This window comes from Oncorhynchus keta, chromosome 6 (assembly GCF_023373465.1).
Source record: "Oncorhynchus keta strain PuntledgeMale-10-30-2019 chromosome 6, Oket_V2, whole genome shotgun sequence".
Lineage (NCBI taxonomy): Eukaryota > Metazoa > Chordata > Actinopteri > Salmoniformes > Salmonidae > Oncorhynchus > Oncorhynchus keta.
Window position 1 is genome coordinate 39,316,973 of NC_068426.1, and position 17,669 is coordinate 39,334,641.

Genomic DNA, 17,669 nt, shown 5'->3' on the forward strand with positions numbered 1-17,669 from the left:
GTACCGAGTCCATGTGCATGGGTATGAGGTAGTCCCGAGTCAGTGCAAAACAATGAAGATGAATAAATAAATAATAAAGGGGGTCAAAGTAAATTGTTTGGGCAGCCATTTGGGTTTTGCCCCAGTGATGTACTGCACTACCATCTGTAGCGCCTTGCAGTCAAATGCAGAGCAGTTACCATTCCAAGCAGTGATGCATCCAGTCAAGATGCTCTCAATGGTGCAGCTGTATAACTTTTTGAGGATCTGAAGGCCCATGCCAAATCTTTTCAGCCTCCTGAGGGGGAAGAGGCATTGTCATGCCCTTCATGACTGTGTTGGTGTGTTTGGACCACGATAGGTCTTTAGTGATGTGGACACTGAGGAGCTTGGAGCTCTTGACCCGCTCTACTACAACCCCATCAATATGAATGGGGGCGTGTTTGTCCCTCCGTTTCCTGTTGTCCACGATAAGATAATTTGTCTTGCCCACGTTGAGAGAGAGGTTGTCCTGGCACCACACTGCCAGGTCTCTGACCTCCTGCCTATAGGCTGTCTCATCGTGTTTTTTGATCAGGCCTACAACGTAATGATTTTGTTGGAGTCGTGTGCGGCCATGCAGTCGTGAGTGAACAGGGAGTACAGGATGGGACTGAGCACACGCCCCCTGTGTTGAGGTTCAGTGTGGCGAATGGGTTGTTGCCTACCCTCACCACCTGGGGGCAGCCAGTCAGGAAGTCCAGGATCCAGTTGCAGAGGGAGGTGTTCAGTCCCAGGGTTGTTAACTTAGTGAGCTTGGAGGGCACTATGGTGTTGAATACTGAGCTGTAGTCAATGAGTGTGTTCTTTTTGTCCCAGTGGGATAAGGAAGTGTGGAGTGCAATAGAGATTGTGTCATCTGTGAATCTGTTGAGGCGGTATGAGAATTGGAGGGTCCAAGGTTTCTGGGATAATGGTGTTGATATGAGCCATGACCAGCTTTTCAAAACATTTCATGACTACAGATGTGAGTGCTATGGGGCGGTAGTCATTTTGACAGGTTTCCGTGGCAAACTTAGGCACTGGGACTATGGTGGTTTGCTTGAAACATGTAGGTATTACAGATTGGGTCAGAGAGAGTTTGAAAATGTCAGGGAAGACACTTTCCAGCTGATCATGCTCTGTGTATGCATCCTGGTAATCTGTCTGCGGCCTTGTGAATGTTAACCTGTTTAAAGGTCTTACATTGGTTACGGAGAGCGTGATCATACAGTCGTCCGGAACAACTGGTGCTCTCAATCATGGTTCAGTGTTGCTTGCCTCGAAGCGAGCATAGAAGGCTTGTTTCACTGGGCAGCTCTCGGCTGGGTTTCCCTTTGTAATCCGTGATAGTTTACAAGCCCTTCCACATCCGATGAGCGTCAGAGCTGGTGAAGTAGGATTCAATCTTAGTCCTGTATTGACGCTTTGCCTGTTTGATGGTTCGTCAGAGGGCGTAGCAGGATTTCTTATAAGCGTCCGGATTAGTGTCTTGCTCAGTGAAAGCGGCAGCTCTAGCCTTTAGCTCAATGCAGATGTTGCCTGTAATTCATGGCTTCTGGTTTGGTCACTGTGGAGGCAACGTCGTGAATGTATTTATACATTATCCATGTCCTTGTTCTACCATGAATAGTATAGTATATTACAGTTCTTAATGTTCTGTTGATGGGAACGTTTCGAGCGGTGCTCGTCCAGTGTGTTTACCTGCATTTGCACATTCGCCAATAGAACAGAGGCTATTATCCCAAAATCTATTTCTCAACACTTTTACAGTGTTAGTTTCATCAGGTGTTACACAATATGATATAAAACACAGGAAAAACATAATTTTGACTGCACTGGGCCTTAAGCAACATAAAGGGAGGGAGAGGGGAACGCTTAGGAAAGATTGAGGTAATGTTGATGGTAGAAGTACTGTAGTGTGCTGGAGTTAAAGGGGGCCAGGTCTCTCAGAGGGCTGAGTGCAGACACACAGACTCCAGGAGTTAAGACCATGTCGAAAGTCTCCCTGTACAGCACCCTGTGATAATATCAAACGAGGATCAACAAGTGGCACTCCTTCTGTGGTTTGATCCAGTTAATTAATTAAATTTCTCTTGAGTGGTTGTGTCCCAAATGGCACCCTATTCCCTGTGTCGTGGACAACCTTTGACCGGGTGCAATTTGAGACGTTGCCAGGGTGTTTCCTTGTTCATTAGTTTTCCAGTGTACTGTTTAAATGTTCTCTCTTTCCACCCAGGAGCTCCTGCTGTCCTCAAATGACCTGGAAGACCTGTTAGAGCGATCCAAGGATTCCTCTTTCTTGGATGTGGAGGTGGGGGAGACTGTGAGTATGATGCTCTATCCTAAATCTAGCCAAATGTATTTAAACCTTTATTTAACCAGGAAAATACCCTTGAGGGTAGAAAACGTTCTTGTAAATGGGGACCTGGCAAATGCAATATGCTGTTTTACCTGCCATGATTTAGAGAGAAACAGCCCTGTGTCTGGATTCACAGATGTGGGGCTTCTCTTGGGCTTGGCTTGGCACGGGATGCACTTTGTTGCATTACCGTGATACATGCTGCTGGTTTAATCAAGGCACTGGCCAGCAGTATAGGCTACACAGTGTAGATTTTAGAATAGGCCACAACATTAGCGGCAGCCACAGCCAGACCTGCCCTGGTTTTTCATTTTGTCCCATTATAAACACGGTTTTCTTCCATCATAGACAGGGAGGACTGTGGTTAATTAGCATTGTGGGTCTGAGGCTCCAACCAGCCCTGCTTGACATTGGCTGACCTCTGTCTGTGTGTGCACATGTGCATGCATGCATGCCTGCTTGTGTTTTAAGATTATAGGCACACTGAAAGCATTATACATTGAGTGAACAAAACATTAGGAACACCCTCCTAATATTGTGTTGCATCCCCCCTTTTGACTTCAGAACAGTCTCAACTCATCAGGGCATGGACTCTACAAGGTGTTGAAAGTGTTCCACAGGGATTCTGGCCCATGTTGACTTCAATGTTTCCCATAGTTATGTCAAGTTGGCTGGATGTCCTTGGGGTGGTGGACCATTCTTGATACACATGGGAAGCTGTTGAGCGTGAAAAAGCCAGCAGTGTTGATGTTCTTGCCACAAACTGCTGCGCTTGACACCTACTACTATACCCTGTTCAAAGGCACTTCAATATTCTTTCGTCTTGCCCATTCACCTGAATGGAACACATACACAATCCATGTCTCAATTGTCTCAAGGCTAATCAATTATTATTTAACCTGTCTCCTCCCCCTTCATCTACACTGGTTTTAAGTGGATTTAACAAGTGACATCAATAAGGGATCATAGCTTTCACCAGTCAGTCTGTCAAGGAAAGAGTAGGTGTTCATAATGTTTTGTACACTGTGTACGCTTTATGATGAATGAAAAATGCATCAGGGGGGGAATATGTGTGGTCCTTCTGTAGCTCAGTTGGTAGAGCATGGCGCTTGTAACGCCAGGGTAGTGGGTTCGATTCCCGGGACCACCCATACGTAGAATGTATGCACACATGACTGTAAGTCGCTTTGGATAAAAGCGTCTGCTAAATGGCATATATTATTATTATTATTATTATAATATTAAAATGTGCATATATGGGAACACAAGGAGATCTTATCTCAACAATACATCCTACATACATAAATTGCCTAAATCATTTTCACTTGGATCCTTGGAATTACAGTATATCACAACTATGTCAGATCTTAATTTGACCCATTTCGATGCAGGAGACAAATAATCTTGCAGCAGAAGGATTTGAATGAATATTTAGATTTGCCACCAAGGGGCAGCTGGAAGTGGTGTTTATATGATATACAATGCAGTACCGTATCTACATTGTACCTTAAGCTGGGTATAAATACAACAGATTTGGTTCCAACAGCCCCGGAAACAACTCATTGGAAAGCCCCACCCCATGGCCCAACTAACAATTCAGACCACTCCAATGGTAGTCCCGACAGCGCGCAAAAAAAAGGGGCAGGGCCAGGGGGCATGACTCTTAAATATAGGATGGTATCTGTGATTCGGCTATGCATACTGTAAGCCTATTATATGGACTGGAATTAGGCACCTCTTTCAAACCATGAAGCTGGGAGAGAACACATGGTGGTTCATTGATTTGTGCAGGACAGTGATTTAATAGGCTAATAAGTACTACCCACATAAATACTAGCCACATGAAAACAATACTATATACTATGGCAGGAATACTGTAGTATTCACTGTAGTGTTTTGCAGATTGAAGTAGGTGGGTCTGGGCAGGGGAGGTGTTGTGAATTTGTGTGTCTATGTTGTGTATGTTTATAAATAAAATCGTACCAAAATAAATACTGTAGTATTGACTGTAGTATTTAGTTTACTATAGTATAAATAATGTAGTAAAAGAGAGTAGTATGTACTATAGTAATTACTGTAGTGTTTATGCAGACTGTAGTATTTTTGCTGACTGTAGTTTTTGCTCTAGTGTTTTTGCAGACAGTAGCACAGTATAGTTTTCTGTACCCTGTAGGTAGGTAGGACTGGGTTCAGAACTAAGAGTTCAGAGCTTTTGCTCTTTTCTATACCCTGTAGGAAACAATATGGTCTGTACTTGGCAATATGGTCTATACTTGGGTCAGCATCAGCCAGGGGACCAGGAACCACCGGCCTGAGAAGGGAGACGAAGGTGAGATACGGTAGTCACTGGGTAGCTGTATCCTATACGTCACCTCGAACTACAAACTGGGGGCTCAGCTTCTTGCAGGGCAGGTGGAGTGGTAGGTTCCTGATGGAGAGCCAGGCGCGGTCACCAGGATTGAACACAGACACCTCCCTGCGGTGGCGATCCACCTGCTCTTTCTGGCGACAGACGGCATGCTGGAGCCTCACATAAGCATCACGCCAAACCTCCTCTGCGTGCCGGAACCAGTCATCCACCGCAGGGGCCTCAGTCTGGCTAGGAGCCAGGGCCGGCTGATAACCCAGGACACCTGGTGGAGGAGACGATGCCCTCCGGAAGGCCATAATGCCGGAAGACCTCCTGGAACAGTGCCTCAGGAGACCAGAGAGAGGAATAAACCGGAATGATTTAGAAAATCTGTCCACAACCACAAGAATGGTGGTGAAACCATCAGAGAGGAGAGCGGTAACAAAGTCAATGGACAGATGAGACCAGGGACGCTGAGGCACGGGAAGGAGTTTTCCTGCTGGAGCGTGCCAGGGAGACTTCGATGGAGCACACACAGAACAGGAGTTGATGTAGCGAGTAACGTCCTGCGCCAAGGTTGGCCCCCAATACTTTTCAGAGGGTGATTGTATAGTACGGGGGATCCCAAGATGTCAGCAACCAATCGCTTAACCCCATGGGAATGTAGATGCGCTCAGGAGGGCAGGCAGTGGGAGCGGGTTCCCTCTCCAGAGCCTGGCGGATGTCTACATCTACATTCCAGGCTACAACACGAGAGGGAAAAGGAAAACAGGTACTCCGGCATTCGGGTGACCAGTCCGTGATTCTCATCCTAAACCATGAAATGGTGGGGTTATGGCATTGGAGACATGGGAGCCCGAGGATGATCTTGTGAGCTGGTGCACTAATGATGAAGAATGGGATGTTTTCCCGATGAATGCACTCCATGATGAGGGTGAGTGATGTGTGCCATGGTTCCGGATCCTAGTGGCCGATTATCAAGAGCTTGAACCAGAAACGAACCAGAACCAGAAACGGAGAATGTTCAGAGGAGGTAAGGCTCTGGTCAGTAAAGTTCCCCGCGGCACCAGAATCCACTAGCGCTGTAAGAACAGCACATGAGGGACAGCCACCTAGTGTAATCGACAATAAAAAGGGTTTAGCAGAAACTAATGAAGATGAGATATTCAGTTGCCCCAGGAGGTGGATGATCACGTGAACGTCCCTCTGCATTTGTGGATCCCGAGTTGGGACGTACTGGACACTGCTGAAGCCTGTGCCCCCCTTGACCACAATAGAGAAAGCCTCAGCATTCTCCATCTACGTCGCTCCATCGTGGGGAGAATGGGACCCCTACCTACATAGGTTCAGGATCTGCTACAGAGTGTTCACGGAGAGAGAGAGAGAGAAGTGATGTGGGTACCGACGCTCCTGAAATAGATTATCCAACCGGATGGCCATCGAAGAGTGTGCCAAGGAGAGGTAGTCATCACGACACGCCAGTTCCGTTTGGACCTCCTCGGCAGCTCATCCCATCCGCTGGATGATGCCACTGTCCGGAAGGTGAGAATGTACTCGGCAGCGGTCTGATCATCCTGCCGTAGTTGGAGTAGGCGCTCAACCCCCTCTCTGTAGATAATCAAAAAGACCTCTGAACAGAACCATGAACCCCTCATACGAAGCCAGCGCCTCCTCTCCTCTCTCCCAGACGGCCGTAGCCCACTCCAACACCCGTCCAGTCTTCCGAGAAATAACCGTGTTAACCTTGGACCTCTTGGGGGTGGGAGATCCCATCTGATGCGCAAAATAGAGGTAGCACAGGAGTAGGAAGCCACGGCATTTAGATGGGGTTCCATCATATTTATCTGGGATGGGCAAACAGGCATCGCTGACCTGGGCGGACTGCTGAATGGACTGATGTCCTCGCTGGGTCGACTGGTGGCAAAGTATCCTGCGCTAGTGGAAGTCAACGCCTCTCGGGCATGTTCGAAACGTTGAATAACCTCTTCCATAGCCGTCCCCAGTTACGCCAGCTGGTCGTGGTGCTTACGAAGTAGGTATCCCAGTTTGTCGACCGTCTGGGAGATGTTCTGATTTCCTGCTGCTTCCATTTGGTGAGGCAGTATTCTGTAACGTGGACGCTGGGAAGCAAGTGCAGGTGGTGAGTTTAATAATAAATAGAACATAACAAGAAACACAAGTAGCGAACAGACATGAAACACATAGTCAATACTGCCAGGGGAATGGAACTAAGAGAGTGACCCATATAGGGGAGGTGATCAGTGAAGTGATGGAGTCCAGGTGTACCTAATGATGAAGCGCAGGTGCGGGTAATGATGAATGGTGGTTAGTAAACCGGTGACGTCGAAAGCCGGAGGGGAGGAGCGGAGGTAAAAAGTTACTTGCTGATGAGATACTTTTGTCAAATAATGCACCATTTCGTCCAGAAAACTGTTGAAATTAAAAAATAATTTGCTATCCACATATGTATGTCTTTGGTTTGCAGTTGAACAAAACAAAAACCTCAATAATTTACTAAATGTTGGCTTTTTCCACAAAGTGATTCTCCTTTTACTTTGGAACTGAACTCACCTGTGGTGAGTTAAAGGTGCCTGTAATATAAAAATCACTTGTTGAAGCCGTTTGAATAGAGAAAAGGACTCATTCTCCTGTTTTGTGTCACTGTCTGTACCGCAATGAGCATTGAGAAAAGAAAGAAAACCAGAGAATTATCTGAGGTCAAACACAATATTGTAGCCAAGCATGGACAATCTCAAGGTTACAAGTCAATCTCCAGAGACCTTGATGTTCTTGTTTCTACCGTATGTAATGTTATCAATAGGTTCAAGACCCATGCCACTGTAGCCAACCTCCCTGGACGTGGCTGCAAGAGAGAACTTGATGGAAGATTGCAGCGGAGGATTGTTGGAATGGTGGAGAAAGCACCACGATCAACTGCCACACAGATTCAAGCTGACCTTCAGACACAAGGTACAAAAGTATCATCCGTTGCCAACTCAATGAAAGGGAGTTATATGATGGGAGAACCAGGAGGACCCCACTACTGAGAGAGAGAGACATAAGAAAGCCTGACTTCAATTTGCCAAAACACACCTGAACATGCCAAAATTCTTCTGGGACAATATCCTGATTAGAGCTTTTTGGTAAGGCACACCATCTCTATGTTTGCAGAAAACAAAATATAGCCTTCCACGAAAAGAACACCTTCCCGACAATCAAACATGGAGGTTCAGTGACGTGTTGGGGTTGCTTTGCTGCATCTGGCACTAGGGGCCTTAAACATGTGCATGAAATCAAGAGAATACTAAGGCATTTTGGAGCGCAATGTCGGACCCCGTGTAAGAAACCTGCTTCTCCATCAAAGCATTTCGTTACACCCGCAATAACATCTGCTAAACATGTGTATGTGACCAATGAAATTAGATTTGACGGACATGGGTCTTCCAGCAGGACAATGACCCCAAACACACTTCAAAAAGCCCACAGGAATGGTTCAAGACAAAACGTTGGACTATTCTGAAGTGGCCAGCAATGAGTCAAAATCTAAATCCCATTGTAAACTCTGTGGAGAGATCTGAAAACAGCAGTTGGGAGAAGGCACCATTCAAATCTCAGAGAACTGGAGCAGTTTACACAAAAGGAGTGGGCCAAACTGCCAGTAAAGAGGTGCAGGATGCTCATCAATGGCTATTAGGAAGCGCTTAATTGCAGTTATTTTGACCAAAGGCTGTGCTACCAAATATTAAGTCTAAGGTGTCAATAATTTTCTCAAAGACATTTCTGTTTATTTTCTGAATTAAATGGATATATTAAGTCCTGAATCAAAAACAAAGGTTCTGTAATGTTAACAGCGAAATAAAGAATTGTGGAGACCAAATACATATTAGCTAAGGTCATAGTCAACATAGCTACTAGAACTAACATGTTAGTAAACCCACGACAATCATGCAGTACAGCATACAGTCAGCAGCAGCGGACCCAGCAGTTTAGCAGTTACACCAGCGGACCCTGTGGCAATAAATGAATAAAACCAAAAGCTTACCTTGACATGGAAGAGTTCCAATTTTGCATAGCCATAGCCAGCTAGCTAACATAGCATCCCTCTCTGTTTGAGCCGGGTGTTTGAGTAGACTATAAACTAGCTAGCTGCATTCGGCTAGCTAAGTGAAAGTAAAAGAAAAATACAACAAAATATAGCTATCTCTCACTCTTCTCCTTCATTTTTGAAGAAATGTATTTATTCAAAACTGTTCAGCTATTGTCTCTCTGAGTCAACCACTCACACATTTTATGCACTGCAGTGCTAGCTAGCTGTAGCGTATCCTTTCAGTACGAGATTCATTCTCTTATTATTTGATTGGGTGGACAACATGCCAGTTCATGCTGCAAGAGCGCTGATAGGTTGGAGGACGTCCTCCGGAAGTTGTCATATTACTGTGTAAGTCTATTGAAGGGAGTGAGAACCATGAGTTACCTAGGTTTTGTACTGAAGTCATTATACCCAGAGGAGGATGGAAACTAGCTGTCCTCCGGCTACACCATGGTGCTACCCTAAAGAGTGCTGTCGAGGCTAGTGGAATTGCCACACTCCTTAAAAAATACCTTAAATAATAATAGGCTTGTGTAGTATTATGATCATACAGTATAATAACGATAGAGGCTAAGCCTAATAATATGCTATTTGGTGGGAGGATGCCAGATTCCCATTTAGTGGGAAGAGCCAGATTCTTGAATGATAATGACCAAATAATTAGCTCGAATACCCATACTAACATACTGTATACTACATACTTAAAGAATATATACTACATACAACATATTATTAGTTCATTTTAGTATACTGTAAACAAACAGTTTCCTTTCAGTTGAGACAGTGCTTCGCCTGTCTACCGGGAGTTGATGCTGTTGCTATGCAACCTCTTGTTAGCTTGATAGCCTAACAAATTACTAGCTACACTTCTGGTGTGTTTGTAAATTCAATCTGGAGTGCCAGAGTGCGATCTGGGCATTCGTAAATTCAGGGCGTTGTCAGATTGTCAATTCGTAAATTCAGAGCGTTTCGCTCTTGGAGCATTCAGGGCGCACACTAGACGCTCTGGCCGAGGAGTAGGGTAGATCCGAGTGTTCTGACCTTCTGACCTCACAATGGTAGTCAAGCATCCAAGCTAACTGACTAACTTGCTAGCTACTACCAGACACAAATGAGAGAACAGATCACTCTGACCAATTTACACACCCTAGCAGTGCTGGTTATGAAGTTTTCATGTTGGTGACCGTAACTGTGCTGCTGGCAACAATTTAATAATGTTTTTTTGACAACGTTTACTGACACCGGCCACATTCAACGGGTGTTGAGCGTTTGTAAATTCATCAGTTATTCTGCACTCTGGCACAGTCAGACGAGAGTGCTCTGAAATATGAGTAGATAGCTAGCGCAAATTTACGAACACACCCAAACCACTATACTACTTTGCTAAGCTATGAATGACGTGAATAATCAAGTCAATAAACGTTGGGTAGTTGGTTAGCATAAAGTAAATATGCTGGCAAATTCAATGTATTATTAGCCAACTAACTTTACAGTAGGTAGCTAACATACCCGGTACATGCTGCTGTAATGATATGCTATGCGGTTCGTAGCGTAGCTAACATACCCGGTACATGCTGCTGTAATGATATGCTATGCGGTTCATAGCATAGCTAACATACCCGGTACATACTGCTGTAATGATATGCTATGCGGTTCGTAGCGTAGCTAACATACCCGGTACATACTGCTGTAATGATATGCTATGCGGTTCGTAGCGTAGCTAACATACCCGGTACATACTGCTGTAATGATATGCTATGCGGTTCGTAGCGTAGCTAACAAATTGTCAGCCAACATAACGTAACTTATTTGAAAAGTCATTACTTTATTACATTGCTCAACATTTTCTTAACATTTGTCATGAGTTAAAGCAACGAATTTGTATCCGGTCTTGTCTGACCTCGGCTGCATATTTTCCTCCATTTTCTTCAAATCTGAAAATGTTGCATTATGGACCCTTAAAGCACGGAAAATGTCCATTGCTTGTATAATTAATATTTCTGAATGTAGTACGACATCCGGGAACTTTTGGCACGCTACCTACATCCATACCATGACTAATAAACATACTACATACTCAATTTACGTCACAAAAAGTATGGTTAGTGCGGTTTGTATGAGTATTCGAACACGGTTATTGTCGCATGATTAAAGAAACAGGGTGGGTGGTGAAATCAGCTGTTCAACAAGTTGTTCAATCAGCAGCCAATCAACTGATGGCCCAAATCAGAGCATCAACTCAGCCGGGGAAAAACAAACCAGTAGTCTATATTATCAGTTTTCACCTTTCATTATTTGACAATGAATAGGCTAACTGGTAGCATAAAGAATGTACTGGAATATAGTCAAATAACAAGGGGCCTATTAAACCCATCAATGGCACTAGATTATCGCCAGCTGATAAACCATCAATACGTGCTACATTCACCCCAGTAGAGGCTGCTAAGGGGAGGACGGCTCATAATAATGGCTGGAATGGAGCAAATGGAATGGCATCAAACAAATAGTAAACATGTTTTTTTTGTACAGTACAAGTCAAAACTTTGCACACACCTACTCATTCAAAGGTTTTTCTTTATTTGTACTAATTTCTACATTGTAGAATAATAGCGAAGACATCAAAACAATGAAAAAACACATATGGGTGTTAAAGATTTTAGATTCTTCAAAGTACCCACCCTTTGCATTGATGACAGCTTTACACACTCTTGGCATTCTCTCAATCAGCTTCACATGGAATGCTTTTACAACAGTCTTGAAGGAGTTCCCACATATGCTGAGCACTTGTTGGCTGCTTTTCCTTGTCTCTGCGGTCCAGCTCATACCAAACCATCTCAATTGGGTTGAGGTCGGGTGATTGTAGAGGCTAGGTCATCTGATGCAGCACTCCATCACTCTCCTTCTTGGTCAAATAGCCCTTACACAGCCTGAAGGTGTGTTGGGTCATTGTCCTGTTGAAAAACAAATGATAGTCCCACTAAGCGCAAACCAGATCGGATGGCGTATCTGCAGAATGCTGTGGTAGGTGAAACCATATGTGTTATTTCATAGTTTTGATGTCTTCACTATTATTCTACAATGTAGAATAAAATAAAGGAAAAACATTGAATTATTAGGAATTATTACTACTAACTTTTGACCGGTAGTGTATATTAATTGATTCTTGAAGATTATAACTTTGAAATGTCTCATCAGAACCCACAATATCAACTTATTTTACTCCTTTTTTTGTAAACAATGTAATTGTAAACAAGCACTATATAGCCTCAAAACATGATTAAAACTTTTGTATAATTTTGATATCAATGGATGGTCAGTTTGTCTATAAAATTGAGAGTGGCTCATTTCTTTAGCCCCATCCCTCAGCTGTTTACCGAAACAGTGGCTGGTTTAGCACTTTGTTATTGTTTGAACTGCAGATTACCCGTGTAAGAATAACACATTCAAAAACATTTCAATTCATGCTATGCCATGTTTTGTCTCCACCCACTGCACCTGGCACTAACTGAAGTCAGCAGATCAGCGTTACCATGTCAACTATATCTACTACACTTCCTCCTCTCTTTTGGCTTTCTGCTAGAAGGAATGTTACTTCTAAGCACAGGAGGTTGGTGGCACCTTAATTGGGGAGGACGGGCTGGTAGTAATGGCTGGAGTGGAATTGGTGGAGTGGTATCAAATACACCAAACCCATGGTTTCCATGTGTTTGATGCCATTCCATTTACTCCGTTCCAGCTGTTATTATGAGCCGTCCTCCCATCAGCAGCCTCCACTGCTTCTAAGGCAGCACATATTGAAGGCCCCAGACCTAAAACCTGAAAGATGGCGCCCTATTCCCTACATAGTTCACTCCTTTTGACCAGGGCCCATAGTAGTAGTGCACTATATAGGGAATAGGGTGGCATTTGGGACACAGCCCACATTACCAGCATCTGTTTTTTCTTTGACCAAGGTCTGCCTGCCTCTCTGCTCTTTGAAGCCGAGGCCTCTGTGGTCTGTGATTGTCGGGGCCTGTTCTGTTGTTGCTGTTCCTGGCTTTGGTACATGTTCCATCTGGGACCTCGTCCCTCTTGACAGGTGCTCCCTGAGGTGCTCCCCAGTTAATCATCAACTCCCACAATGCACCCTAAAAATATGAAACAGTCCTGGAGGTCAGGGACCTTGGGTAAAGACATCATTACTAAAGCAAGGAGTTTTAACATTAGCTGATAGTTTTGAACCTTCATAACCCCGCCTTGTCTTAACATCAGCAAACATCAGTCTGAGACTCTTGAATTGGAGTTTCCCATTGTGTCACTGTGAGTTGTTCACAACTTCACTACTGTTCTAGTCCCAAGCGGGGATGCAATCCTAATTTTTTAGTTTTGCATGTTGTGTTTAGGATTACATGCCTCACAATTTCTGCTTGACGGTGCATGACAATGTTTATGTGTGTGTGTGTCTGCGTGTGTCTGTGTGTTGCTTGCGTGGGTGTTGTGTGTGTGTGGTGAGTGTCTAATACCAGCAATGTTTCATGGCAGACAAGTTCCAGTCCAACTGGCTGGAAGCCATGTGGTTTTATAAATGGTTTAGATCTAGCTAACACTTTGTCCCTAAGGCTACATCTGTCAGAGAGAAACATGGACACATTTCTGTGGTTAAGAAATATTACACAATACAGAGGGTCGTACAACCCAACTGTGTTTTCCCCTCAAATCTCTTGGGAAGAATATTTTATAAATGATTTCTTTCAACTGTCAAGACATGAGTGGAAAAAACATCCATCATTTATTTGACACTTTGCATGACTGTGTAAAGCCACCGCTTTCATACTGTACAGTATTCTCTTTAAAGATACGTTTGGCGGCGTTTTTTCCCTTTTTTAAATGACTTTACACAGCTAGCATTTTCATGTCTTTGCATAGCCTAGTTTAGTTTGGGCTCGGCATTGAGTCGTTTGTAATTCAGGTAAGGATTTTAAGCAACAACAGAAAAAGTGTTGTGTATATATACTGAACAGATCTGACAGTTGTGTATATACTGAACAGATCTGACTTGAACTTTAAGTTTGGTTTGTAAAAGTAGAAATACCTCTAATTCTGTGGGGTTACTAAAACTCTGTGTACGTTTCCTTACTCTAATCCATGTTGGCCATGCACAAATAACCAACTTACAGATGCACTGTGTGAATATTGCGCTACCACCATGGAATGCATGATGTCACTGATCAGAGTCCCTAAATGTAAGGTCAGTTAGTTCTGCTACTGATTAAGTTGAAAAAAAATACAGTCTGGCAATCATGAGAGAGAAAGAGTGCCCTTGGGCTTGTAGACACATTATACAGTCACAGACACAGGTGTGTGAGGACCCTGGGACTAAACACCTCCTTCTGCAACTGGATCCTGGACTTCCGGACGGGCCGCCTCGAGGTGGTAAAGGTAGGCAACAACACATCTGCCACGCTGATCCTCAACACGGGGGCCCCTCAGGGGTGCGTGCTTAGTCCCCTCCTGTACTCTCTGTTCACCCACGACTACGTGGCCAAGCACGACTTCAACACCATCATTAAGTTTGCTGACGACACATCAGTAGTAGGCCTGATCACCAACAACGATGAGACAGCCTGTAGGGAGGAGGTCAGAGGAATAATGGTCTGGGGCTGTTTTCTATGGTTTGGGTGAGGCCCCTTAGTTCCAGGGAAGGGAAATCTTAACACTACAGCATACAATGGCATTCTAGACGATTCTGTGCTCCAACTTTGGGACAACAGTTTGGGGAAGGCCCTTTCCTGTTTCAACATGACAATGCCCCCATGCACAAAGCGAGGTCCATACAGAAATGGTTTGTCGAGATTGGTGTGGCAGTGCAGAGCTTTGACCTCAACCCCATCGAACACCTTTTCCCTGCAGCAATTATGTTGAAAGCCTTCCCAGAACAGTGGAGGCTGTTATAGCAGCAAGGGGGGACTTCATACTCCATATGAATGCCCGTGATTTTCGAATGAGATTTTTGACGAGCAGGTGTCCACACACTTTTGGTCATATAGTGTATTTTAAATATCATCCGTAGAACGTTCTCTGAACGTTACTAAAGTTTTCTTGTGGTTTGTATGGAAAGTTTTCTCAACGTTCTCAGAACAATTTGAGGAAACCTGTAGGAAACGTTATGCTGAAGTACTGACATTCCAACAAAATAATGTTGCTTCTTAACATTCTCAGAACAATGCGAAAACATGACTTTAAATAGAACCATGAGGAAACCTGTCGGAAACGTTATGCTGAAGTACTGACATAACCACAGAAGAACATTGTTTCTTAATGTTCTCTGAATTATTTGAGTCAATGTCAAACCAGTTAGAGAACGTTCCGAGAACATTATCAACATGTTTTGTTTTCCTTAAATGTGCTGAGAATTATTCCAAAGCCAAACAATTATCGAACACCATTACCAAAAAGTTGTGGGAACTAAGAAACAAGCTCTAAGAAACACATCGTTCTCCGAATGTTATTGTCTAACTGGGACACACACGCAAACACTATCTTTGGGCTTACCTCTGGCCTAATATGTTATATCTAGTCTACATATCTACAAATCACTATCTCTAATATGCTACTGTACCTCTATCTCTTGTCTACATACTGTGTATACTGAGTTTAACAAACATTAGGAACACCTTCAACCCCCCCCCCCTTTTGCCCTCAGAACAGCCTCAATTCATCAGGGCATGGAGTCTAGAAGGTCGAAAGCGTTCCACTGGGATGCTGGCCCACCTTGACTCCAATGCTTCCCACAGTTGTGTCAAGTTGGCTGGATGTCCTTTGGGTGGTCGACCATTCAATTTAAAGTTTTATTAAGTTTTTTAAGTATTTCTTGTTTTTCAATCAAACAACAAACACATTCCACATTCACAGATAAAAAGTCAAAAAATAATAATACATTTGGAGAAAAAAACAAAAAACAAAAAAATTAAAATGAATGATAAAGTCAAATAAAAACTTTTTTTTTTAAAATCTATTTATTTTCCTTTGTGCATATACATACATACATACATACATACATACATACATACATACATACATACGCACACATACTCAAAACCTAAATAAAAATAAAAACACACAAAAAAACATATAACACTTGCAGCAGCACTATCAAGGTTCTTATCAGCTATTTCAAGCATTCGCTGAGACGACGGGCCAATAGTTCCTTTTTAGGTTTTACAGTACCTTACACAACATGTATCTGCGCATTTCCCTAGTCACCCCGTTCACTCTGTCCAGTTTGAAATATAGTTGAATAGTGGAGACCAGAGTCTATCAAACTTGGGCTGTCTCTTGTGGAGGTCATAAGTGAGCTTTTCAAGAGGAAGAAAGTCAACAATCTGGTCAATCCACATTTTAAATGTAGGAGGGGTATTAGAGGCCCACAATAGAAGAATACATTTCTTAGCAAAGTATGTAATAGTCATGGTCGACCATTCTTGATACAGACGGGAAACTGTCGAGGGTGAAAAACCCAGCATCGTTGCAGTTCTTAATACAAACGGGTGCACCTGGCACCTACTACCATACCCTGTTCAAAGGCACTTGAATCGTTTGTCTTGCCCATTCACCCTCTGAATGGCACACATACACAATATGTCTCAATTGTCTCAAGGCTAAATAATCCTTAAGGGATCATAGTTTTCACCTGGTCAGTCTATGTCATGGAAAGAGCAGGTGTTCTTAGTGTTTTGTATACTCAGTGTATAAGCTATGTCTAGTCATACATTGTCTCTAGTTACAGATCAGGCTCTGCCGGGATTAATATCACCATCTACCTGTCAGTATATGATGATTCCTATATTAATGTGCTATGAATGGGATAATGGAGACTCGTTTTTATCTGTGCATCCGTAAGATATGTATGTACTCTACTGACCAAAACTCTGCAAAGCCAGCCAAGACCTACATTCTCCCTTGTCATACATACCAGAGATGGCTTTCCAGGTTTTTTTTTTTTTCAAAACACAGAAAGGTTTGTGTGGTTGTCTAGCGACAAGGACAGAGCGGAGCGGGTTAGGCTTCTTATCGTTCAGACACAAGGCATCTTGAATAATGTTCCAGTACCAGCAGCAGAACAGCTTTTCAGCCAGCACTAGCAAGGTCCTGCTTTAGTAGATGGGTGACCTGTGTATCAGCGCTGCAGATCCTACCCATGTATGATGGTATATGGTGCTCTGCCAACCTGACATCAGCGTTCAGCTCAGATAGGATCAGACCTAGGTCATTCATTATGCAGCAAACAGAAGAAAGTTGATTGAAACAGGGAGGGACCTATTTGGCGTTGTCCAATTAGAAACACTTGTTTTCCTTTTGCTACGTTTTGAACGGAAATGCACTAATGAATACGACCCTAATCTGCTGACTGTGTACACTACAGTACTGTGTATCTGTTGGCTGGTCTTGTTCTCCTTTGGCTGTTCTTTGATGGGATGATTAAGTGGGTGTCACTGATTTGCTTTACGACTGCTGAGGCAGAGAAAGCGGTAAATCATTGGTGGTAGTGATGAAGCCTATTATATAATTAGAGTCATTATCTGTTACCTCTCCATTCTACCTACCCTGCTGAAAGATCAGCCAGATCCACCACAAATACCCCCCACACACACATACACACACACACACACATGCACGCACACCCTTATATATACTCACCTGCCTGATCATAAGTGAGTTTTGGCATTTTCGATGTTTGTTTGATAGGTGTGGCATATATACATGGTTTACATTAAGGCAATCCATCATCAAATCAAATCAAATTGATTTATATAGCTCTTCTTTCATCAGCTGATAACTCAAAGTGCGGTACAGAAACACAGCCTAAAACCCCAAACAGCAAGCAATGCAGG

At 43.5% G+C, this 17,669-nt stretch overlaps 1 protein-coding gene across 1 annotated transcript in view; it reads left to right on the forward strand.

Annotated features, from left to right (window-relative positions):
• si:ch211-196i2.1 (collagen alpha-1(I) chain) overlaps nt 1-17,669 on the forward strand; it is a 144,709-nt gene that overhangs the window by 50,804 nt on the left and 76,236 nt on the right. Inside the window, exon 6 of the mRNA XM_052521483.1 lies at nt 2,237-2,323. Within this exon, the coding sequence (XP_052377443.1) occupies nt 2,237-2,323 (87 nt within the window). The remainder of the gene's footprint in view (nt 1-2,236; nt 2,324-17,669) is intronic.